The sequence below is a fragment of the Tamandua tetradactyla genome, chromosome 24 (genome assembly GCF_023851605.1).
Source record: "Tamandua tetradactyla isolate mTamTet1 chromosome 24, mTamTet1.pri, whole genome shotgun sequence".
NCBI classification, from domain to species: Eukaryota; Metazoa; Chordata; class Mammalia; order Pilosa; family Myrmecophagidae; genus Tamandua; species Tamandua tetradactyla.
Window position 1 is genome coordinate 56,311,187 of NC_135350.1, and position 26,979 is coordinate 56,338,165.

The 26,979-nt window shown below is 36.4% G+C and overlaps 2 protein-coding genes across 11 annotated transcripts in view; both read left to right on the forward strand.

Annotated features, from left to right (window-relative positions):
- The window catches only part of ANKRD17 (ankyrin repeat domain 17), a 164,688-nt gene extending 153,217 nt beyond the window's left edge, over nt 1–11,471 (forward strand). For 3 of the 8 annotated variants that reach the window (XM_077143196.1, XM_077143197.1, XM_077143198.1), the window contains exons 31-34: nt 6,783–7,031; nt 7,562–7,740; nt 8,151–8,315; nt 9,014–11,465. In XM_077143196.1, coding sequence (XP_076999311.1) covers nt 6,783–7,031; nt 7,562–7,740; nt 8,151–8,315; nt 9,014–9,073 — 653 coding nt within the window. In that variant the 3' untranslated portion in view covers nt 9,074–11,465. Of the gene's footprint in view, nt 1–6,782; nt 7,032–7,561; nt 7,741–8,150; nt 8,316–9,013 lie in introns of all 8 variants that reach the window. The other 5 variants (XM_077143194.1, XM_077143193.1, XM_077143200.1 and 2 more) reach the window with 5 other exon arrangements.
- A 3,613-nt stretch (nt 11,472–15,084) lies between these two features.
- On the forward strand, nt 15,085–24,948 carry COX18 (cytochrome c oxidase assembly factor COX18). Of its 3 annotated transcripts, none has more exons than XM_077143204.1 (6): nt 15,085–15,523; nt 16,392–16,492; nt 18,625–18,788; nt 19,458–19,582; nt 22,090–22,197; nt 23,636–24,948. In XM_077143204.1, the coding sequence occupies exons 1-6, from the start codon at nt 15,182–15,184 to the stop codon at nt 23,759–23,761; spliced, it is 966 nt and encodes a 321-aa protein (XP_076999319.1). In that variant the 5' UTR covers nt 15,085–15,181; the 3' UTR covers nt 23,762–24,948. The 3 variants fall into 3 exon arrangements, with proteins under 3 accessions (XP_076999319.1, XP_076999317.1, XP_076999318.1); XM_077143202.1 differs by having other exon boundaries at nt 23,588–24,941; XM_077143203.1 differs by having other exon boundaries at nt 19,461–19,582; nt 23,588–24,938.
- Nucleotides 24,949–26,979: the final 2,031 nt, after the last annotated feature.

Genomic DNA, 26,979 nt, shown 5'->3' on the forward strand with positions numbered 1-26,979 from the left:
CCTCTGAAATCCCAGACAATTTGACCATCAAAATGAATAATGACTGTAGTGGATTGTAGCCCATTGAATAAAACAAATTCCGGAGTCCATAATAATATATAAAACAAATAAATGCCAGAGGAGAGAATGTTCTTCCTTACAATGTGACATCTAATAAGTATAAGAGGAATAATAGAAAGTCATTATTTTGAAACCATTATAATGATTGATTTGGGCAGTACTCTCAGACTTTCAGATCTAATATTGAATTTTTACCTGGTTTGCGTTTTCTTCATTTAGCATACATTTTTTTAACTTTTTTTTATTGTGAAATGTAACATATATACAAAAAAGCAATACATTTCCAAGTACATTTTAACAAGTAGGTATAGAACAGATTTGAAAGTTTGGTATAGGTTACAGTTCCACAAGTTTTTGTTTTTTCTTCTAGCTGATCCAAGACACTGGAGACCAACAGAAATATCAATATAATGACTCAGCAGTCATACTAATTTGTTAAATCCTATCTTCTCTGTTATACTTCTCATTCTCTGTAACATATATACATAAAAGCAATAAATTTCAAAGTGCATTGCAACGATTAGTTGTAGAACAGATTTCACAGTTTGATGTGGGTTACAATTCCACAATTTTAGATTTTTATTTCTCTCTGCCTTAAGGTACCAGAGGCTAAAAGAAATATCAGTATAATGATTCAGCATTCATGTTCATTTGATAAACTCATCCTTCTCTGTATAACTCCACTATCACCTTTGATCTTTCTTCCAGTCTTTAGGGGTATCTGGGCTGTGCCCTTTCTAACTTTTTCATGTTGGAAGGGGCTGTTGATAATATGGGATAAGGGTACGAAACTAGTTGATGTTCTGGAGAGGTTGGCTTCAGACTCTGAACCTCCTATATGGAGGTTTCAGGACTTCCTGGTCCTGGGAGCCATTTGGAGGTTATAGGTTTCTGGAAAGTTACCCTAGTGCATGGAACCTTTGTAGAATCTTACATAAGGCCCTATATTCTTCAGGATTGGCAGGAATGGTTTTCGTTAGGGCATTTAGCATACATCTTAAAACTTACTTTTCAGTGAGAATTTAGTTTGATTTATCTGGATTCCAACACCTCTTTTTAGGGACAACTAATTGATGTTCACATCAGTGTGATTTCTTTTTTTTTTAAAAACGTGAGCAGGCACCAGGAAACAAACCCAGGTCTCCGGCATCGCAGGCAAGAACTCTGCCACTTAGCCACTGTTGCCCACCATAATTTTGTATTTTAATTTGTTTATGGTACTACTTTATGATTTTGTTTTCAATATTTATTTAGATATTTTTCTTAAAAGTTGCCATTCTGAATGCAATTGTGGAAGGAATTGCAGAAAATGACTTATTTCTCACAATATATTAGCTTGTTTTATGTATTTCAGGTTCTATTGCATTTATTATCATTGCACCTCTCTTCTCCCTCTACCCTCCCATCCTCCCCCTTGGTCTCCCCTACCCACTACAGGACATCAGGACATGATACTAGGACTCTGGCAAATTAATTTGAAATATGGGAGACACAGGTTCCTTTTTAAAAAAAAGAAAGCAAAAACCCTTTCATGAGGCCCCAACTATAGAACAGTGATGCCCAAGAGCCCTCTACCTATAGGCTGTGCAAAGATCAGTATCTTCACCTGATCCTCTGTCCCTTTCAAATTGATAGAGTTTATCCTGCCAACACTCAGTTCATCTGTACACTGGCTACATCTGCACACTGACTCTGGTCTGTGTGTTTCAGTCCTTGGCAAATTTTGCCAGTGGGTTACTTTGACATTCGTTGCTATAAAACTGCGTAGGATCAAAAAAACAATGTTTAAAAATGCAGTTTTAAGAGGAAGAAACTAATATAGTAGCTTTTGAACTTTTTCAATTATGACCCATAGTAAAACAATACATTTGACATTATGACCCAGTGTGCAAATACTTACGATGTGGATTAGCTGAACGCATATATTTACAAAACAATATTTATTCTTAAAATGTGTGTTTCATGCTGATATTTTCTCTTCTATTTTCTTTATCCTTTAAAACAGTTTTTCATGCTGATAATGACTAACCATTTTAAACTCATGATCTACTGAAATTTATTAAGCAGTGAACCTAAGGCATCAGGAAAGTATAGTATAATATTTCTGCAGGAATACTTTAAAAAATTTCTAAGTCACATTACTTTTTCACTTTTAACTCAGGACCCTGTTGTCATTTCTAAACTGAGGTGGATTCACCATGAAACTAGTGAAGCTTAAGCTCTAGGGCACCTCATTTGCATGGGCCCCTTCCAGATTTCTGTGCCTGATTTTGTATTTATAATTTCTTTTCTTAAAAAGATTCACAAATAAGGGGTAAAATAAATTGGGCAGATTGAAATACTAGTGGTCAACGAGAGGGAGGAGTAAGGGAATGGAATGTATGAGCTTTTTCTTTTTTCTTTTAATTTCTTTTTCTGGAGTGATATAAATGTTCTAAAAATGATCATAGTGATGAATATACAACTATGTGATGATATTGTGAGCCACTGATTGTACACCATGTATGAACTGTTTGTGTGTGAAGATTTGTCAATAAAAAAAAAAAAAGTTCCCCAAATTGTATAAGGCCCAAAAAACAGGCCCCAAAAAACCTGAATGAATCTATCCCAGCCTCTAAAACCTGTTTCTTCTCCAATTATAAGCGGGTATATTATTAAGTAACATGGTTCTGAATTAGATTCTGTTTGTCATAATTATAAAAATTATAATAATTAGAAGTAAAAATACTTTAGTTAGGGCTCTTTTGTTGGTAATGAATATAAACCCACCCAGTGTATCTCAAGGAAAATGGTGCTTGCTGTAGGGATACACAGAACCATCATCAAAACCATACAGAATTTAGGACAATTGTTCTCTCCATTTCTGTCTTAGAGGCTTTATGGTCTCTTATTCATGGTCTTTTTATTTCCTGTGAGTCTTTTTCACTGCTTTCTTTACACCTAGCTGTCTTCATACTTTCATTTTGTACATGGTCCTCAGTGGTCCAACTTCATAATTGATAGAACCAGTTTTTCTCTGTTTACTATTTGCCATTTCCTGAAAAAGGAATATGATTGGCTTAGCACATATGGTAAGTCAGACTGTGTCTATCAGAAATTGCTGGCTAGCCTGAAATGGATCATTCTCATGTCAGGCGCTCATCCCTTAGTCCATAAGCCTGCTGGGAGGAAGCCAGAAACAGTTATCTAATATAAACTATGGTTAGGTGAGTCTACATATTCTGGTCCTTTAAACAGAACGTAGAGGATTGTTCTGTTTTCTGGGAGAATACAGGAAAGCAAATGGAAACCAGATCCAATGTAGAGGTTAGGACACCTCTAAGAATTAGCCTTTCTCTCTCTAAGCCAACAGGGCAGGTGAACTCACTGCCCTCCTTCTGCTATGTGGGACATGACTTCTAGGGGTGTAAATCTCTCTGGCAATGTGGGACAGACATCCCAGGATGAGCAGGGACCCAGCTTCAAGGAATTAAGAAAGCTTTCTTGACCAAAAGGAGGAAGAGAGAAATGAGACAAAGTAAAGTTTCAGTGGCTGAGAGATTTCAGACAGTTTAGAGGTTATCATGGAGGTTATTCTTATGCATTATATAGATATCTCTTTTTAGTTTATGGTATATTGGAGTAACTGGAGGGAGATACCTGAACCTGCAGAGCTGTGTTCCAGTAGCCTTGATTCTTGAAGACAATTGTATAAAGATATAACTTTTACATTGTGACTGTGTGATTGTGAAAACCTTGTGTGTCTGATGTTCCTTTTATCCAGGGTATGGACAGATGAGTAAAGAAATAAGAAATAAGAAAAAAAAATGAGGGGGGCAAGGGATACAGGGTAAAAAATAGGTTAGATTGAAATACTAATAGTCATGAGAAGGAGGGGTGAGGTGTAATGGGATGTATGAGTTGTTTCTTTTTTTTATTTCTTTTTCTGGAGTGATGCAAATGTTCTAAAATGATCACGGTGATGAATACAAAACTGTGTGATGATATTATGAGCTTTTTAATTATATACCATGTATGGACTGTAAATGTGTGAAGATTTCTCAATAAAAACATTTTTAAAAAATAGGCTGAGAGGAAGTAGACTGGCCTTGCTTCCTCCCTTTCTCCTTTCCTCCCTCCCTCCCTCCCTTCCTTTTTCTTTAAAGTCTAGTGATATATTAGAATATGTCTTGATATTATTGGTTCCGGGTGAGTTTTTCTCAGGTATGTAGGTATGCTCTCTCAATACGTAGTTTCAAAAAAAATTTCTTTTAATTTATCTCTTGTGTTTATATGTTCTTGTGTTCTTTGTAGTTTAGTCTTCGGAAATATTTTTTTCTTTTACTTCTAATACACTGTTGAGTTTTTTTTACCTCATTTCCAGTTTTTCTGATTCTAAATTATGTTGTTCTTTCATAACTTCTTCATTTCTTTTCGCTTATTTTGGAATATTAGCTTAGTAGTTTTCTTTCTGGTGTTCTTTGGAATATTAAGTTACAGCTTTCTTATATGACCTATACTTTATTAAATCTCCTGGCCCCCACCCCCCACTTTTCCTCCTTCCTCCTTGCCCTCCTTTCCTCCCCCTTCTCAGCCCCACCCCACCTTTGATCTCTGCTCCACTTTTGACTGGGTCTTCTCTTTTCTTCTGTTGTCCTTTGGAATCTATTCTCAGCAGTTCCTTATCAGGATTGGGTTTTGTCCTGGAAGGAGACTTCTGCAGGTTCATTTTGAGAGGTCATAAGGCCAAGATTGCTCCAGCTCCTCCAGATCTTACTGTGTACTTTTGCAATCACCCTTGAGTTGGCTAAAACCTCCCAATTTCACCTCCTGTTCTCAGGAGGCCTGCCCCACTTTTCAGTGAATACCTTTGACCGTTTTTAGGTTCTCCCATTCTTTTCTTCTTGGGTCTGAATGATTCTTCATTGCTTCCTCTACACAAATGCTGATACCACATGAGTCTTATAGCTGTTGGCAGTTTGTCCCCATTCACTTGTACTTTTGGATTCATTTGGATACCTCGAATGTTAGCTTTGGTATAGCTGTCACCCATGAAATTTTTGCTAACTTAAAGGGTTTTTTTTTTGGGGGGGGTGGGTATTGTTTTTTTCGGAAAGAATCAAAACCTATGTTGCTGTCACCTCCTGTTTCCCAGAATTCCCTTTTATACCAGTGTAATTTTAATGAAACTTTCATGAATTTAAAGAATACTTGAAACTGCCTTAAAGATACATCTGTGAAAAGTGAATGTTGTCAAATACTTTAATGCATCCATGACCACAACAGATATATTTAAATGTTTTATTAAAGGAGAGGGGTTTTCCTGGTTTACTTTTACAGGTAACAAGCCCATATGTCTCATATTTTTGATCCTCGATAATATCTTTAAAAGTTATAGTCTATAAAGTACTCCCACATTTATTTTTTCATTTAATTGTCACTGCAACTCAATGAGAGGTGGAGCATCAATTTAACCAAAATTGACCTCTGAGAGCACTATTAAAATGAACTTTATCTCCATAGTTCTTTCTACATCTATTTAATTCTAAATATATAAGAAGTCTTTTTAAAATGTACTATGGCTAATAGTATAAATTATTTTTTATCTTCTAAGTTAAAAATAGAATCACTATGCTTTTGCATAATGTATATGTGTAGATAAGTAGGTAGATTTTGCACATTTATTAAATACCTGACTCCCTTGGGTTGGAGATTCACACATAAGCACATACCTGCACACATATATAAACACATATGCATGCACATAAATATAAACCAGAAACTTAGACACATAAATGGCTAAATGGAAAAAAAATTATTAAAGGACTGTTTCTAGTGCATTCTGTCAGACAGCTATGAATAGACTGGATCTGCAGGTTAGTTTTGATTTTTTAAGCATCTTCTACCATTTACACCCTGTTTAAATTTAAATGTGATTGATATTTAAACTTTTCACATGAAATACAATTTGGGGTGTTTTTCCCCCCTTCTTCTCAATACTATATATAGTATTAAATCACTAATGAATATTTCCAGACTGACTATATGCTGAACTGACCTTGTTTTGATAAGTTTAGGCTGTCATTTCTAAAAGCGTGTTCGGTTGAATACTTACAAGGTACAATGGGAAAAAGTTGACATTGAGACATAGCCACCTGCTGCAATGTTATCAGCAGATTAAAGGTTCTGCGAAGTTCTGATTTAAAGAAACTAATTTTTTTTCTTAACCTGGATTTTTCAAATGTATTAGATACCACCTGAGTCCTTTTGTCTTTTTATCATAACACACCAAGAAACAATTGTTCCTAAGGAATAATTTGGCAGTTGGCAATATAGGCAATACTTTTTCCTTACTTTCATTTTGTTATTTTGTTTGTTTGCAATTTAAAATTAAAATTGCCTTCTTCTTGCTCTGGTCTTATATTTTACTCAGACTCAGGAGTTAATTCATTTAAAATTTAGTTAGTTTGATGGTTTATTACATGTATAGTTGACTACTTTGCAGCATTGACAGTTTTATATTCTATCATGTAACTAATTAAATGGAAAAACTGAGCCAATTAAAAAATGACCAAAAGTCATGAAATTTTAGACAAATTTTAATATGCATAATGTATTGTTTAACATTATTCTTATATTTCATTTTCCTTAAAAGAATTTGTCTTTAGAATTTAAGATTTGGTTTTTCAAAATTACATGCTTTACAGTGACATCTGTACTATTTCAAAATATCTTTTCTCCAGATTCTCCTGCACAGTCAGTATCCTCTGGAGTGCGTGCACCCTCTCCTGCCCCATCATCAGTACCTTTAGGGTCAGAAAAGCCCAGCAATGTCTCTCAGGACAGAAAAGTTCCAGTTCCTATTGGGACTGAACGTTCTGCACGTATCAGGCAAACTGGAACTTCAGCTCCGTCTGTTATTGGGAGTAATTTGTCCACATCAGTAGGGCATAGTGGCATCTGGTCCTTTGAAGGAATTGGTGGCAATCAAGGTATGATATGTTATCTACTTTCTAGAAATTAATTTTATGCAGTAACTATAATATTGTAAATAATAGGTAACTTTCATAGTCACTTTTTATAAGATCTGTATCCATCTCTCCTTGTTTTGACTATTTATTCATTTTTATTTTAAGAGTTCAGAAATTTGGGGTGGGGGGTTGTCCATGTGAATTCCCTCTGAATTTGTCATTGCTTTCTGAAAATAATCTAATGGAAGCATGTGCTTTTCTTTATTTCATCATGTTAAAGAGATGTTAATATTTCCTTTGAGCCTGATGAGTTTTTTATTTAGCTTCTTTTATAACACAAAGGATTTAGGTTATTTTATTATGCTACTATATATTATTACCTACAAATATGAAATTATTGCAATAAATTTATAAAAGCATTATTCTCAAGGATCCACAAGTTAAAGTGGACAATATTGCATAGAAATATGTCATATAAAATAATTTATTTTGCTTTTCTTTGACCTTAAATATCACCAATTTTTTTTACTGCCTCTTTTGTTTTTCCTCAGACAAAGTAGACTGGTGTAACCCTGGGATGGGAAATCCTATGATTCACAGGCCAATGTCTGATCCAGGAGTGTTTTCACAGCATCAAGCAATGGAGCGAGATAATACAGGAATTGTAACTCCTTCTGGTACATTCCATCAGCATGTTCCTGCAGGATACATGGACTTTCCTAAAGTTGGGGTAATGGTGATTTAAATTGGCATTTTCCTTATTTCTAAAAGATTTTTTCTTAGCCTTGTTTTACTTCCAGGTGGGTGAGTATTTGTGAGAGAATACTGAGGCTCTCACCTGCAATTACAGGCCAAATCTAGCTAATATGTAAACTTTGGTCATTTCTGTCTTTGGCCCAATTATTTAGCTGGGAAGAGGGTTTTTTGACAAAGTAGTTTGGATATAGTAGGCTTATTAATAATCTAATGCTGGAAGAAATCATATAATGGAAAATAATTTTTATATTCCCCTGATAACTTATATTTTCCCACAATGAGGTCAAGTTTCAAATACCTATTTTAAGGCTATTTATTATATTGGAAAACATAAACACTGATTCAAATGTGCATTTTATATATATTTTCCCCCCCCTCTTTAAGGGTATGCCTTTTTCTGTATATGGGAATGCAATGATTCCTCCAGTAGCACCTATCCCTGATGGTGCCGGAGGACCCATATTCAATGGCCCTCATGCTGCAGATCCCTCTTGGAACTCACTGATTAAGATGGTTTCAAGCTCCACAGAAAATAATGGCCCTCAAACGGTAAGGCTAATCATTCAGTGAACAAACATTTTTTTAAACGTTTTTGAAATGCCGAGACAAATAGAATCTAGGTAAATCATGGTAGTAAGAGAGTGTGGCAAATATGGAAAGTTGGAGAAATTGAGGGCAATTTAATAAGGCTAAAATATAGCAGAAAGATGTGGAAAGTGGGAAGAGAAGAAGTGATTTTGAGGCTAAAATTTTGAGAGGCTTTGTATATTCAGTGGTGTTGCAAATGATAAAAGATTTTAAGTTACTAAGTGATTATCATATAATAACAGTTCAAAATTTACTAGTATTGTGAAAAGGGTTACAAGATGTTATTAAAAGTATAAATGTCAAAACAGTATATAATCAACTCTAAAAACTCACAGAAAAGTAATACAGTTTTGCTTATTTTGGTATATTTTTAATATCCCTAACTCATTTTCTTTCCATAACCATTAATCTATATGTACTGAGATTATGATTTTTTTTTTAAATGGTGGTAAATCGGATCTTGTGTGAAGGGTAAGAACAGAGGCAGGAAAACAACAGATAAAAGTTATTTTGTCATTGTTTTTCACCATTATTTCCTAGTATATTCTAAATTGCATGTCTAGTCCATAGATATTAAGAGCATTTCTTAGTTTTTAAGAGTTATTTTAATCATATGTGTGCTAATTAGATATTTAATAAAATATGTTCTATGTTCATAGGTGTGGACTGGACCCTGGGCACCTCACATGAACAGTGTGCATATGAACCAGCTTGGCTGATGAAGATCAACTTGTTAGCCTGCAGATTCCTTTTCATTCAGTGGAAATCACAAGTGGCCGAAAAAATTTATGCTCCCAAATCATTCTACTGATGTGCTTGACTGAAGTGTGTAGGCTTTTTGCAGAAGAACTTACTAACTGACCTATTTTCTGTGAACATTTGTGACTGCCCATTCCCCATCATCATCCATTTTACCTTAGTTAGCATTTTTCTTATTTTTCTTTTTTTCTTCCCCTTTTCCCCTTTGGACTTAACTTTCTGTTGAAGCTGTTCTTTGGCTGGTTGGTTTTAGTACTGTAAACTGCTTCTGAGCAAACACGGAAATTTAGCAAAATTATGTAAACTTGATCCTGAAGTTTTAGAATGGCAAATAAATGTACAATTGTTTACATAACAGAAAAGGCTAAGCAGAAAGTAAATTTCAATATGTCAGTATAGAGGCTCTACTTTATGTAGACTTAAATTAATGTGAGATATGTACCTTCATATTCAGAAATCTGGATGTTTCCTTCATACATTAAACTATTAATAAGCATAACTTTCTACTTGTGTAATTTAAGTATAAAGTAAAACAAAGGGCATTATCAGTCGATGTTTTCCTATGTTTGCTTTTAAAATATCCAGCTTGCTCTCTTTGGGGTTTGTCTGTAGCAAGGCACATAAAGAAGAAAAAATTTCTCATTTTTCCATGTCTATTATCTTTTCACACCTTTAAAACTAATACACACTTCTCTCTTCAACTGTTTGTTCTCTCTTTACCTTTTCCTCTAATACTAGTAAAATTCTCTTGCTGCTAGTGAAACAATTCTGGAGAGATGATCATTGTAGTGGCTGCTACAGAGATGGAGCACATTCATTATACCAGTGGTTTCTTCTAATCTTAAAATGCTTAGACTTTTCTGAGAGTTTGAAAAGCCACCACTGCTTCTCAGTCAACATATCTAAGATAGAAGCTCTTAATAGACCATTTGCTAGTAAACAATTCAGTGTCCTGTTTTATTTTAAACAATGTTCATTCTTAATATTGGCTTTCCAGTAATCAAAAGTCAATGTAAAATTACAATTTTCAGTCATTTAATGAAAAGTATCTTTTTTTTCCAACCTTAAAGGCTTCTTGTTCACTGCACTTATATACTGTAGAGTATCAATGAAAGGGATCAGCAGCTAACTTGGGCCAAATAATAAAAGAAATATTCCACTTGTCATTAGGACAATTTTTGGTAGATACGTGAATATACAGATTACAGTCTGAAGTCTCTGTTTATATGAGATGCAGGGCCACATTAAACTACTTGGTGGGATTTATATATTTCATCCATTTGAAACAATAAACAATAAAATATCCAAGAAGAATATGTGTCCTACCCTGCTCTTATGGAAAAATACCATGGTTGAAATGTAAAAGAAAATAAGCATAAAAGTGAAATAATATCTATCAATTTGTCTTTATTCTTAAACTAGACATTAACATCACACTAGTAAAACATAAACATTAATTAAAGTTCTGGTTAATCATCCAGAGTTGACAATTTAATATGGCTCCTTGGCTGTCCAAGTAAATGAAATTATTTCTCTACTCTGGTAGCCTGAGGAGAAAGGAAAAAAAGATGACTTCTCAAACATATCCAGAGGTTGTAAACAATACATATCTTAAATTTAGAATGTAGTCTTAAAATTTTGATTTTCTGCCTATCATTAATATGCCCAAATTTGAAGGGAAAACTAAATAATATCTTACAAGTAAATATAGCTATGAGTTAAAATTACAGCACTTCACTAAGAAAGGGATGTAATGCTCTTTAACACAGTATTTTTTATGACATTTGCCACTATCTTATATTTTTTGGCTTAATTCTTTCCTGTGTTAACTAGGGTTATTTTCTTTTAAAAATAATCCTGCTGGAGGACAAATACTACCCAATATTTATTATGACACATGAGTTTTGTGGTCTCACAAAACTGAATTTCTTAAGATGGGGTATGTCTTACAAAAAAGAAACCCCACAGCAATCTGTATATTCTTGACACTAAATTAAAACTGTGGGCAGGGACATATAGATTATTGGAGTGACCCATATTTAGTTTTTGAAATCAGGCTTGTTCAATACAATACCATAGTTTTAGAAGTCTGTACTGGGAACACTTTTTCAGGTACATTTTTATATTTCAGATGTAATAAATTACATTTTTATTTGAACAATAAAAAAACATCTTTTTCAGGCCATGTAGGTCTTTTTATTCTTTTTTGAAAGAATGTGGTATATGTATATGCAGACTACATGATGTATTTCTTCTCATTATTTTAAGAAGTAACTTAACTGTTGGAAATAACACTTGGATTAATTCACACCTTAAACCCCAAATACTTAATATCTCAATTATTATGTAATCTGTTTTTACCAACCATTCCTTTTTTTTTTTTTTTTTTTTGCATGGGCAGGCACCAGGAATCGAACCTGGGTCTCTGGCGTGGCAGGTGAGAACTCTGCCTGCTGAGCCACTGTGGCCTGCCCCAAGCACTCTATTTTAGAGATGATTATGTTTATCATTTCCAACAAAATCCTCTTCTCATGCCTTCTTAACAAATACAATTTATTCACAAAATAATTTTAGTACTTACGTGAAAGAACTTCCCCCTTCAGTTTCCCATTACTGTAATGTAAAATCATTTTTATTATTAAAAATTAATTTTTTGGTAAATTGTGCTTATTTTTAGTCATTTTTATCCTTAGACAAAAGTGAATAAGCAACTTAACCAATCCTGTCTTGATCTTAAAAAAATAGGATTCCAAAAACGAAAAAAAAGTATTCCCTCTTTGTTTTGACTCAAATTACCTAAATGTACATGTCATAAAAATTATTTGTCACAGTCATTCACTTTATTTTTAAAACAGTACAGACTGTTCAATTAAACAAGGAAACACAAGATCACAAAATTTCTTCATAATATGATTTATTCAATCTATTTTCACTTTTTCAGAAACTCATGTCCCCACAGATCTGGTATTACCAAACATTTAAAATATATTACAACTTTGTTTTGACAAACTTTTTTTATTTTGAAATTATTAGAATACAGTAAAAAAAGTTCACTCTTTTTTGCTATTATATAGATTCTTTATTCCATTTTTTTTTTTAGATAAATGAATCTATCTAGTTGTCTTACATTTTTAATATCATTTGTTACATTTAAGTTATACTTGGCAAATTCTGGATGCTCCTGAATCTCTTTGTGAATACCCATCAAATTAATATATACTTGCTTAAGTCAGAACACTCAACTCAGGTGACTGAAACTTGAGTATCATTAGTGCTTTAATACTACTTATTATGTTACATACCTTAATTGTAAAAATGACATTACTTAATTTTAAGTACCATTAAAGCTTTAACATAAATAAGAATTCCTTTATAATGCTACAATTGGACTACAAGACTAACAGAAGTATTGTAAGATGTTTCATTTTAGACTTATACCTTTAAATGAATTCATACTTGTGAAAAATAAAAGCAAGTTTTGCACGTTCAATTCTTGAGAACCAATGACAATAAAGATGATAGGAGAGGATAGTTTTCAATAAAGGGAGAAGTAAGATAGAGACAAAACTAATGCTACATTGGATGGCTTTGGTTTTGAAAACTCCTTAAATAAAAGAGAAACATAAATCTGATTCTAAGGGATCATGGTAAAAGTTGCACTAAAAAATAACATCTCTTTAAGGTTTATTTGTTAAACAAGGCAAATTTGGGAAATCTAGGTGACTGTACATCATAATAGCTATAATTTAAGTTTTGTCCTCCGTTCCTGTGATCAGCATTGCAATGGGTAAAAATTTCAGACTGCAGAAACAGTACGTAGTCCCTGTTTTTAAGAAGGTTAAGTAAAATTGAGAAAAAATTGGTTGTATGAAATTACAGAAATATTAAAGATAGGAATAAGTTAGTAAAAGTGTTGAACTTTTTAGAAGATGTTTTAATATGATGCAGAAATTCATATGCAGCATGTTAGGGTTGAATTTGCTCAATATTTTTGTGGTCATTTTATAATGTACTCTGCAATTCAAAAGATAAAAGATACCACCAAAATGTTGGATAACAAGTTCATACACATTAGTGATAATACTTTACTTTTATAGTGGGCTTTATAATCAACAAATACTTCTAATATTCTTTACTAAGCAGACAGCAAGTTTTAATCATACCCATTATGTGGAGTAAGAAGTGTATGTTTATGGAATTAGCAGATAATAAATAGTCATAAATTTTACTTTGATCACAAAATTTTAAAACAATAAACACTTGAATTTTCAGTAAGAATATGTGATGCCACTATAACAGAAAAGGTAGACCCTATACTGGTTGAGGAGGTCCCAGATCTGTCCCCTGTAATATTCACAGGAGTATGCAAGATCGGAGGAATAGCTTAAAAAAATTTAATTCGAGTATATGAATAGTGAGTGCATAAATGTGGATCCTCCGTCTTAGGGTTTTTGTTGTTGTGTTCTTTAAAGTCAGCTTTTCCCTTACTTCTGGATATTTAAGTTCAGAGTCCCTAGGCCGAGTGTCACTATGAAAGGATCAACTCTCAATGTCATCAGCTCTCTGGAAGGAGGGAAATGTGGAACAAAGTAGTTATTTCATTCCACAATATTTAGTTGGGGTAATTTTTATGGATGTAAAGTGCACCATTTTATTTTTTATGCAGTTTTATTGATATGTATTCATATACAAAGTGTACAATCAATGGTTCACATAATTATACAGCTAGCTGTGCATTCATCATCACAATCGATTCTTGAACATTACTCCCCCCAAATAAAAAGAACAGAAATAAAAGTAAAAAAGAACACCCAAAACATCCCATACCCCTCCTATAAAGTTTTTGTCTTTCTTACTCATGTGTCCATACACTGGATAAAGAGAGTAAGCAATATTTTAAAATTTAAATAGGTATTTATCATTTTAAAGGAAACTGACTTCCAGAATCCAAAGAAAAAAGCATCTGCTACCGTTGGTGGGTGCACAGGTGAAGCTGGGAAAACAGTAGCTGCAGTTTGATGTTACACCAACATCTGTTGGAGGCTTTGCAGTCAATATTTTCTTCTGCTCAGCACATCTGGATCTAGTTCTAAGGGTGATCCTTCTGTGAGGAAAGGAATCCATGTTATTCCAGTTTGCTATTGCCAGAAACACAAAATTAAAAACGACATAGTTCCTGGAGACTGCGTGTTCTTTTCACCAAGACACCCAAAGCTTTAAGGCTTGTATAGGATACAACACTTTAAGGCTTATATAGTATAAAACTCACCTCGCTGCCAGTGATAATTCCTCTTAAATCAGGATATGGTACCTTAATATAAGATCTTTGCTGCTATTTATAATGTAAGATAAAACATTCAAGAAAACTGTTTGCAGGTGGAGTTGAAAATGTTATGCTAGGATGGGCTGATGGTGCAGTTAAAATATCTATACCACGGATTTACTTATGCCCATTGCGTAAAGGATGCTGTTTAAAACTCAGAGTCAACCAGAAACACACAGTAGTTGGCACTTTGCCACGTCCAGAACTTGTTGGTCATTTCAGTAATGTGTGGGCAGTATAATGTTATCATGGTCCCCAGCAAAAGCAAACTGTGGAGCGCGTAGAGGTAGGGGACCCACCACAGAGACTATCCATCAAACTTAATTCCAACACAAATGACAAGATTCTCTTAGGTAAAAAAAAAAAAAAAAAAACAAGGAAAAGAACACACTCAAGATTGACTTCAAAAGGTGAGCGTTCCCAGGAAAACAACCCGCCCTACTATTCCGCAATTCCGGTCCGGTCTCGAAAGAGCTCCACGCCAGCAGCCGGAATTTAGCTTGTGCTCATCAGGCCTGCCGTGCGCCGCGTGGGAAAGGTGGGACTTCCCTATCTCTGCATCATTCCTAGTGCGACGCAAGACGACAGCGGCTTGACTGGGAAGGTCAATTGTGGTCGCGGGCAGGCGCCTGCGCAACACACCTTCCGCCCTGGCGAAAAGGCGCATGCGCATGGCCACATTAGCCGCGGTGCGCACGCCGTTCCTCTGAAAGGCTGTTGTCCTGGGCTCCGCCTTATCGCCGGCATGTTGTGCCGACTAGGCGGTGTGTGGTTGCGGTCGCTTCCTGCCTTGCAGCCACGGACGTGGGGCCTGCCGCTTGCCCCGGCCCCAGCTGGCCGTGCCGAACGCCCTGCTCTTCCACTGTGGGCGGTGGCTTCAGTTTGTGCCCTTACTCCGGCAGGCACGGGCAGCTGGTATGACGCCCTGGCCGCTTCTGCTCCAGTGCGGGCTGCAGAGGAGGTGCTGCTCGGCGCGCACGCTGCCACAGGACTGCCCTGGTGGGGCACTATTCTCTTCACCACTGTAGCCCTCCGTGGCGCAGTCACGCTGCCCCTGGCCGCCTACCAGCACTACATCCTAGCCAAGGTGAGGAGTACCGAGCGCGCGTGAATCGTGCGCGCGCATCTCAGAGGCATGCGACACGTGGTTGTTTCCGGAGTTCTCAGTGTTAGACATTGCGATCACTGCATTCCTAAGAAATGTGGGTATTTGATGTGTTAAACGAGAGATGTTTGGTAACACTTGTACCGTCTCATTTCATTTATCCTGCTAGGTCTGTGTTCAAAGTACAAACTCTTAGAGAATGAAAAAAACAAACAAAAAAATAGCGGAAGAATTCAAATTCGATAATATTGTTAATATGCTTTGAAAACAAAGTGCTCTTCAAATGTGGGACTTCAGAAATCATTACTTTCATGTTTTTAGAGTATATCGTTGGGGGATAAATGAAAACAAAGCAGGAAGAGAATCAGCACTATTAAGGCAGTGACCTACCATACAGAAAGTAAAATTAAATAGATCAAAAATGAAGGTAATTTTCATTTCTGATCTGTGGCTTTCACACAGCATATAAAAACTTAATAGTATGCTGTTTTCTCAGTTTACGTGATTGGGAAGTCTAGGCTTGAAACAGGCTTGAAACGGTAATGCCCAAGGTACAATTCTTATTTAATCCTTGTAGTAACACTGTGAGGTAGGTACTGTTATACATTATATATGAGAGGGAACAGGGTTTCAGAGGTTAAGTAACTTGCTCAGGATTGCACAACTAAGCATACAAGATGGAATTTGAATTTAATTGTGACTTAGAGCATCTTTAAGAACATTAACTTAAGATTTTTTAACAAGATCAGTAAGCCGCATTTTGAAATGAGTTGAGGGAATAGAGAGTAAAACAAACTATGAGTGGTAAGATCTTTTATATGCTCGTAACAATTTCTTTTCTTTTAGCTAGGTGGAAAATTTGCAGCCAGAAATAAAGAACATTGCCAGGCACCTTAATCAAGAAGTTGCATTTCATGCAAATCAGTTGGGGTGGTCCAAAAAAGTTGCCAGGTGAGCTAATTGCATATAAGATCATGGCTGTGTATACACACACACACACACACAATACACATGTATATTATGTGTAAATAATGTTAATTATTGGTTTGAACATTCTTGTAGCTTTGATGTGGTGTGATAGTTACACATACTGAATTCAGGGCAAAGAACTGGAGAATCAAAGATAAGGAGAGTATGTTCCACATATCCCATTTTAGTTTATGGTATATTGAAGTGGCTAGAGGGAAGTACTTGGAACTGTTGAACTGTGTTCTGGTAGCCTTGATTTTTAAAAATGATTGTATAACTATGTAGATTTTACAATGTTTCCATATGGTTGTGAAAACCTTGTGGCTGATGCTCTCTTTATCCAGACTATGGACAGATGGGTAAAAAATAAGGACAAAAAAATAAACAAATAATAGATGGGGATAAGAGGTAAAAAGAATTGGGTAGGTTGTAATACTAGTGGCCATTGAGTGGGAGAGGTAAGGAGTTTGGGATGTATGGGTTTTTCTTTTTCTCTTTACTTCTTTCTCTGGAATAATGCAGATGTTCTAAAAATGATCATGGTGATGAATACATACTGTGATGATATTGTGAGCCATTGATTGTAATACTTTGGACGGACTTTATAGTGTGTGAAAATATGTCAATAAAAATATTTTTATTTAGGGTGCATGGGTAGTTCAGTGGTTAGAATGCCCAACCCGGGTTCAATTCCTGACCATGCACAAAAAAAAAAAGAAGAGCATGTTCTTGGCACTGAAGGACTCCAGCCCACTGAAAAATACAGTGAATTAAGTGCTGTGTAGGGATTACATACAAGGAACTAGGTCATCAAGGATAGTCAGGGAAGGCATTATAGGAGAAAAATATTTAGCAGACTATTTGGATATTGATTGGTCAACAAATGACTCAAATTATATGCAAACTTGACCTTTGTTGAAAAGATGCAGCAGATAATGGGGAAGTAGAAAATGGTACAATGGTAGAAGTACTTGGGATAGCCAAGATGCTGTCCATCTCCTTTGGTTATCCTGAGCATTTGTTTTCCTGGGCTTTAGAAAGTCCTTGCCCTAGGGTGTTTGTCAGTGCTACAGTTCTGTACCTGTCACCATGGTCAGTGCTGCATCTCTGTACCTGAGAACTACAGCCCCAGACCAAAAGAACAATTACTAGCTGCTCACTTGGCCTTTCAACTCAGCCTGAGTTGGGGCACCTTACTTAGGAAGACATATCTGAAGGCTTCCTGCATTTTCAGTATAGCTGAATCTCGAAGGGTGAAAGAGAGTTTGTCAAGTGGACAGTTGGGAAAATGGGCTTTCCACACAGATGATATAATGCCAAAGCCATGGTGTTGTGGAAGTCTGATTTGTTGGATGGCCTAAAATAACATTGGAACCAAAAGATACAGGAGTCTGGAGGAGCAAAAGGAAGAAAGTTGGAGGTAGAGACAGAGGCTAAATTACAAAGGGCATAGAATATCTGTGTGGTTCTTAATTCTATACACTATAATTTGATTAAATTTAACAAACCTTTTAAATGCCTGTCATGTACAAAATGTATGATACAGGAGGCTTTAAGATAATATGACCCAATACTTGCCCCTCAAAGATACTGTAGTTTAGAAAGCAGGACTTAAGACATGAACAAGAATAACTAATATGGTTAACAGAAAGAGATTAAGAAAATCTTCATGAGAGAAACGATGAAGAAGGTTATGATTTTGACAGATCAGGAGCATACATACTACAAAAGCACATAGCTAGGAAAAGTATGCACAAGCATTTGCGTTTGACTTCTTCTTTACTATTTCTCATATAAATTGTGGTTGTACCATGTCAGCTGTGAAATTTCCCCTGTTAAAGCCTAGTCAGCCAAAGACCACCAGAGGTAAACCTGTACTCTGACAATGTCAGGTTTATTGGATTGTTATGTAATTTATGTATGTTACTAGAGGATTTTCAGTAAAAGTCTATTTGCATTTTGTTTAGGCAGCCCCTTAACCCAGTTTTAAAACCATACCCAAGTCCTTTAGCCAGTAACCACAGCATGATCCATGTTTGTGCTTTGGGAATGAAGTACCATTAGAAGTCAAAAGATATTTTCTCCTTTCCATTTTTCCCCTACCCTCAATCCAGGCTGACTTATCTCAGGAATATGCAAAAGCTTGTTTCAGAACTGTATGTTCGGGATAACTGCCACCCTTTCAAAGCCACTGTGTTGGTCTGGATTCAGCTTCCAATGTGGATCTTCATGTCAGTTGCCCTCCGGAATTTTAGTATGGGGGCAACACATTCAGAAGGTAATTATAGAAGTCTGCTTGCCCTGAATAAACTCTCTAACATTGCCTTTGGGAAAAAAAAATCCATACCGTTCACAATTAGAATAGTTTTACCATTTTCCTTACCTAAATGTAGGATTTTAAATCTTGAGTGTAAACAAAATTAGCTATGTTGAGGAAAAACAGATGAATCTAGGGAAGACATCAATTGAGGGCTATAATAAAATTAGTGTTATAATTCCATAATTTTATTTCCTACCAAGAATTTTTCCATTTATAAAAGTAAGACCCAGAAAAGCTTCCATGGTTATGAAGATAAAGGTTAATTTTAAAATGATATAAACTAAAGTGTTTGGTTTTTATATTTAAGCTCTTCTACCCAAAATGTAATCAGGATTTTCTTGAAAGAAAGGACACCTACAGACAAATAATTTAAGCTTAAATCTGAAATGACTACTGCTGCACATCTTTATGTTATCTATGTCCGTTTGCTGCAGATCGCTGCATGCCTCTTTGTCAATATAGGAAGGACTGTTTATGTTGGGGACTGAGTGACAATAATTTGAATAAAACCAGTATAAGTCCTTAGTTTGAGGGAACCTTACTGGAATTATCAGACTCCTTTAATCTTATGTATCGTTCTCTGCTATTCTTAAGAATTTTATTGTTTTATTTATAAATCTGTTTCAGCAGATTTTTCTGTTCAGGAGCAGTTAGCTACTGGTGGGGTTCTGTGGTTTCCTGACCTCACCGCACTGGATTCCACTTGGATTTTGCCTGTCTCCATTGGTGTCATCAACTTATTAATAGTGGAGGTCAGTGGTTTTAAATGAGATTTGTCATTAAATCATTGGGATTTTGTTCAGATATGAATGTGTTTGAGTTGGTGGAGATAAATCTGAGCTGGACTGCAGACTACTTGGTTTCTTATCCCATCCATTGACAAATTTAGGTCAGTCCCCTTAACCTCTCTGGATCTCATAATTCAAATTAAAAAAAAAAACTAAGAGCATTTCCAAGGTCTCTTTCAGCTTTATAATTATATGATTCTAATACATACAATTTTGGGATTTGTTTATGGTAAAGACAATAATTAAGATGTCAGTCAGTCTAATTTTATTCTAACAATACAATGGTGTTTTGTATGTATGTTTAAATGTGAATTTGTAGGCAGGGAATATAGCATTTCTTTTAGCTGTATGACCTTGGAGAAGTCACTGAATTTCTCTGTAAAATGAAGGCAAAAAAAAATACATATATATACAATATGAGTCCTTAGCCATTTCTTATTATTATCCCATGCTGCTTTACTAAAAAACTTTGGGAGAATCATATATAATTTCATTAAGAGGTATTCTCAGACTCAAAGTTGAGCGTAGACTCTTTGAACTGAAAGAAACCGTAGATACTATTTACAGTAGTTAAGACCTCACAGACTTCACATTCTCAGATGTTGTTTGGGAAATCTAATACAACTTCATACGTTTTTAGTTGAAGAAAATGAAGATGATAGAATCCAAGGTCTTAAGTGAAAGTTTCTTGAGGCAGAGTCCATGTGTAGTCCAGATGTGTTTCCCTAAGAATGCCAAGCAGAGTTCTGTGAACGTGGTTGGTACAAGGTGCATATTTGTTGTAAAAAAAGGAAGTGACAGACACAGGATATGATGGTCAAGTTCAAGTGTCAACGTGGCCATTTTATGGTGTCCATTTGTCTGACCAAGCGAGCACTGGCCTGATTATTACTGTGAGGACATTTCATGAATTTAAGTCATTAGTCAGTTGATTGCATCTATGACAGATTATTATTTATAGTCAGCAAAGGCGATTGCAGTGAGAGAAGTCTGATCCAGTCAGTTGAATGCCTTAAAGGAAGAACTGATGATTTCCACAGTTAGAAAATATCCCTGTTTCTACTTCAGACAGACAGCTTTTCCTGGGGGATTTATCAAACCGTTATTGGAGGGCCCAACTTGCAGCCTGCCCTACAGAATTCAGAATTGTTAATCCCTAAAGTCACATGAGCCAATTCTGCTAATAAATCTCATAACATTTACATGTATATGTATATATATATGGCTTCCATCTCTCTGGAGAACTGTTTTATACACAAGGTTACAATTAATGGTAGACATCAGTCCTCTTGTCGTTTCTTTATATTATTCTACCATTCATTGACCGAGCATGCATCACTGTAATAAAAACTTATGTGCCGCACTCTGTTGTAAGCAATTTATATGACTTCACTCATTTTATTCTTAATATAACCCTTTGAGGTGTAGGTGCTATTATCACTTTTAAGGTGGAGAAAGTGAAGCACAGAAAGGTTAAGTAACTTTCTCAAAGTCACTGTAGTCAGTACAGACTTACTATGTCAACCTAGGTAGGTTGGCTCTTGAGTTCATAAGTCATGACTGCTTCTCTAGCTTTGGTTCTTGTTATTCCATGTAGCCAAATTGCAAATCTGAGATATCGGTATGTCCTCTAGGCCAGTCACTGTACTTAGGTGCCAGAAAGTAAGGGTAGTGATTCATTACCTATCTTTAAGGAACTTTCAATTTTGTGAACAATCTTTTGAAAACAGTGACTATTAAAAATTAATCCAGAGGGTGCAAGGGGTTCAGTGGTAGAGTTTTCACCTGCCCTGGGGAAGACCCAGGTTTGATTCCTGACCCATGCATTTCCCAAACAAGCAAGCCAGCAAGGAAACAAAGGAAAACAACAGACAAAAATTCAACAAATGGTGCTCCAGTAAGGGAAATGCACATGTGAAAAGAATGAAATGTCACCCCTGCCATACAGCATACAAAAAAAAAATTAATCTTTTTATTTTTTTTAATTCAGACGTCAAAAAGATTTCTTTTGGGGAGTAAAAAAGACTATTCAGTCATTTACGAGATTATTTCTGAGTTGCAAAGATTATCTCCCCTCCCCTTGTTTCTCAAGCTTCCTGTATTCCCCGTTGAATAAGACAGACAGAAAACATGAAAATCTTCTTTCTTGCATCTGTACTGAAAAAGTATTCTTTGATTCTGCTTTATATAGCATAACCTCTTTTTTGTTGCTTTTAATTATAGTGCTATTTAAGAATTTTGCATAATTATTAATAAAATTTTAATAATTAGTAAAATGTATTAACTATTAATGTCACTTTTTAAAGGATGATCAACCATGTAAATTCAGTACTATTTTGGATTTTTATTATTTTTTTGCTTTTATTGAGGTATAGGTCTAGGCCAGTCAAAATCTGTTTGTATTTTAAAGCATGTCTAATTTAATGTGCATTTTAATGACCATTATGTGTTTATATATTCTACTCCTTCAGATTTTTGCTCTGCAAAAGCTTGGAATGTCTCGTTTTCAGAAATATGTTACTTACTTTGTCCGTGCAGTGTCAGTGTTGATGATTCCAATTGCTGCAACAGTACCTTCAGTGAGTAATCACTAGGGTTGTGTATAGCGTGTACTATATCCTATATATCCTTAGCTTAGACTTGCTGGGGTCCTGCAGCTTTCATTGAGCTTCCTCTAACTATAGAGCCTTCCTGATTTGTGGGTTTCTGTAGTAACTGATATATCTACTGTCTTTATCACCGAGCGCCACTTGAGTATTTCTTGGGATTGGTTAATCTTTTATGAGAATGTTTCCTAGCTCTCCTACAAATCAAGCTGCTTTTTTCTTCTCCTTAAAAAAAAAAAATCTTGTGAGTGCTTTGCACCATACTATGAACATATTATTTGTTCTGTTTGATTACTTGATAAATTATTGAAGTCTTTCTTCCAGCATAGGCTGGGCCAAGAAATAGCATTTAAGAAAGAAACAAAACTTTTTGCCAATCCCCTATGGGGTTAATATGTAATGTTAGTAAACCTCATAACAACCCCTATAAGATAGGACACTCAAATGTAATTAAACTTTTGATGGATATAGGAGGAAAAATATATAACCTGTTATGTTTGCCATTACTTCATACTTATAGTCTTTTGCTTATTTCCCCTAGATAGTGTAGAAGTTGCCAAGAGAACAAAAACCATATCAGTTATATCTTCAGAGACCATACAGTAGAACACAGCTGTTGCTGGTGGGTAGGGTTATATCAGGATATGTAAAAGTATTTCACAGTACTTGTTTTAGGAATCTGAAGAAATACATTTGTAGTTCTGATACTAAAGGGAAATATGGAACAAATAGATGTACAGGAGTGTTTCAGAGGCTGCATGTCTTAGTTATTCATCTAAATAAATAAATCTAGATGATAATATAAAAGTTGAAAATAATTCTCAAACTGTCTCAAAAGAGCAAAGATATAATGCATTTCTGACTATACTGAGAAATTGAGTACTAGGAAAAGTTTAGAAGATAGATGATGAAAAAAATGAAGTTAAGGGAGCTAAGCAACTGTAGGTATGGAGCTTTCATTTAGGTTAAGTATAAAAATTTATATAAAAAAAAATGGCTGTACCCACTGAATATCCCACACTGAGTAAACTTTTGCTGCAAGGTTAAGGTATACTTATTTGCCGAGGAAAAGAAGTGGGATTTCTCCTGTGCCTCTGCCTGGAAGCTCTTCCCTATCACTTTCTCCTACGATGAATTCCCCTTCTTTTGCTTTCTGTTTGCATTTTGGTCTTCCTTTCAATCTCCTTTCATACCTGTCTGTTGGATCTGTCACAGGTATCTAATAGCTGCTTCAGTTCTTTCTCTATCCTAGTATAATTAGAAAGATTCTCGTTTTCTTTATCATTGTCTGCCTGTCTCTGGACTTGGGTGACCTTAGAGAATGGACAGATGCTAGCATTTATGTCCTTTATTTTCTTTGTAGTCAATTGCTCTCTACTGGTTGTGCTCCTGTTACATGGGTCTCTTACAGAACTTGTTGCTGCGTTCTCCTGGATTTCGCCAATTTTGCCGAATACCATTGACCAAGTCAGATTCAGATACTCCTTATAAAGACCTCTATGCTGCCTTTTGCGCCAAGTTCATTTCAAGAAAATGACCTCCTTTTCAATAATTTTGAAGCAATTATGTGTCATTATCACTTTAATGTACTGGAAAGTTTAGAAATTCTGTTATTATTTGTCTTTATTTAAAATCATGGACTTTCTGAAATACTGTGAGTTAAGATATAATCCATTTATATTCTGACAATAATTAAAAATATTTTAAGCTCTAGAAATGTATTGTATTTAACTGTATACTAAGAGTATAAAATTGAAACCAGAGTTTCTAACACTGTGTACAAAATGACAGCTTGCTTAGGGTGTTAGAACTTTGGAAAACAGGAGTAAATACTAAGTAATCTCAGTTATGCTATACAGTCCACACATTAAAGTTTTGTTTTTTTCCAGTTTTGTTAAGATGTATTCACACCACACAAGCCATCCGAAGTATACAATCACTGGCACACAGCATCGTCATAGTTGTATATACATCCCCATGATCAGTTTTAGAACATTTTCACTACTCCAGAACAGAAATAAGAGTAAAATATAAAACTGAAATCTGCCCATACCCCTTACCCACCCCACCCACACCCCCTTAAAGGGTTTTTTCAAATAAGATAACCCAATGCAATGATTGGATTTAGGGGGGCTTTGATTTTTTTCTTCGGTAAATCCTTGGACTTGCAATTCAGAGCTTTCATTGACACCCCCTGGAAGTCATCTTGGAATTCCTGGTTAAGAAATCGTATTCTGATTAATCATATATGCTGGTTTGATGCTATTTTTTACCCCAGAAAAACCATGTTCTTTAATCCTCATTCAGTATTGCTGGGTGGGATCTTTTTTATTATTTCCATGGAGATGCGATTCACCCAATTATGGGTGGTAACTTTTGCTTAGATGTGTCTCTACGCATTCAAGGTGGGGTCAGTTACTGGAGCACTATAAGAGGGAAGTATTTTAGAAAAAGCTTTAGAGCCAACAGACCCCACACAGACAGAGACTTCTGGAGATGCAGAAGGAAGGCACCCCCAGGACAGCCTTATGAAACGAGGGAAAGCTAGCAGATATGACTGTGTGCCTTTCCAGCTGAGAGAAGTGTTCTGGATTTATTAGCCTTTTCTGAATTAAGTTATCTTACTGTGAATGCTTTAGTTTGGACATTTTCATGGCCTTAAAACTGTAAACTTGCAACTTAATAAATTCCCCTGTTTAAAAATCATTCTATTTCTGGTATTGCATTCTGACAACTTCTACAAACTAAAGCAAATTTTGGTACCAGAGAAGTGTGGTGGTGCTGCAGTTTGCAAATACCAAACATGTTGGGACAGGAAAAGGGCAGATTCTAGAGGAGTTGTGAGGAGCTTGATAGAGAAGGCCTAGAATGCTTTGGAGAGATTGTTGGTAGGAATATGGACTCTGAGGATATCTCTGATAAGACCTTAGAGAGAAATGATGCATGTTACTGCAAACTGAAAGGAAGGTGATCCTTGTTTTAAAGTGGCAAAGAATCTAGCAAAATTTGACTACTGGTTTTAGAAGAAAGGCAGATTTAAAAAGCCATGAACTGGGGGATCCAAGATGGCGGCTTAGTAAGGTACATGCGTCTTAGTTCCTCCGACTCCAAATCAACTAATAGGTGAACAGAAACAGTACAGAACAGCTCCCAGGGCTACAGCAGGGAATGGACACACAGCGTAACCCAGTCTGGACTGGCTAGTCTGACTGCGAAACTGGGCTGCGGTGAGATCCCCGAGCGGCACGCGATTTCCCAAGCAGCTGCAGCTGCGGCAGTCCGAGCTAATCCCTCCCTCCTTCCCGGGCCGACTGAGAGTCTCGGAGAGGCAAGCTTCCCAGCCAAGGCGGCTGGCGCCACACTTTTGCGGGCGGCTTCGAGTCTCGGCTTCAAGTCCGCGGCTACGAGTCTCGGATCAGAGGGCTATCCAAAGTCTGGGCTGGCTAGTCTGACTGCGAGACTCGGCTGCAGGGAGACCCCCGAGTGGCACGCGATTTCCCGATCAGCCGCAGCTGCGGCGGTCCAAGCTACTCCCTCCCTCCTTCCCGGGCCGGCTGAGAGTCTCGGAGAGGCAAGTTTCCCAAGCCGAGACGGCCGGCGCCCCTCTTTTGCGGGCAGCTTCGAGTCTCTGCTTCGAGTCCACGGATACGAGTCTCGGATAGGAGGGCTATCCAAGCCGCGGTGGCCCCCCCCCCGCGGGAGGCTTCCTGGTCCGGTGGGGAATCCCCCAGGCCCGCTGCAGCCCGCGACCAGCCACAGGGTCCCCTCAAGCCGTGGCGGCTGACGCCGCCACTACGCGTGGCCCCTGAACCAACGGAGAGAATTGGATCCGAAATCCCCAGACCGCGGAGATCGGTGACTGGGGGAGACCCATTCCAAACACTTGAGACAAACGTGTGCCACGTGCGCCACCTACTGGGCAAGATAAGAAAAACAGATCCCAGAGATTTCACAGAAAAATCTTACAACCTTGCTGGGTCCGACACCCAGAGAAATCTGAATAAATGCCCAGATGCCAGTAGCAGAAGATAACTGTCCACGCTCAAAAGATTGAGAATATGGCCCGGTCAAAGGAACAAACCAATAGCTCAAATGAGATACAAGAGCTGAGACAACTAATGCTGAATATACGAACAGAAATGGAAAACCTCTTCAAAAATGAAATCGATAAATTGAGGGAGGACATGAAGAGGACATGGGCTGAACATAAAGAAGAAATAGAAAAACTGAAAAAACAAATTGCAGAACTTATGGAAGTGAAGGATAAAGTAGCAAACATAGAAAAAATAATGGATACCTACAATGATAGATTTAAAGAGACAGAAGATAGAATTAGTGATTTGGAGGATGGAACATCTGAATTCCAAAAAGAAACAGAAACTATAGGGAAAAGAATGGAAAAATTTGAACAGGGTATCAGGGAACTCAAGGACAATATGAACCGCACAAATATATGTGTTGTGGGTGTCCCAGAAGGAGAAGAGAAGGGAAAAGGAGGAGAAAAACTAATGGAAGAAATTATCACTGAAAATTTCCCAACTCTTATGAAAGACCTAAAAGTACAGATCCAAGAAGTGCAGCGCACCCCAAAGAGATTAGACCCAAATAGGCGTTCTCCAAGACACTTACTAGTTAGAATGTCAGAGGTCAAAGAGAAAGGATCTTGAAAGCAGCAAGAGAAAAACAATCCATCACATACAAGGGAAACCCAATAAGACTGTGTAGATTTCTCAGCAGAAACCATGGAAGCTAGGA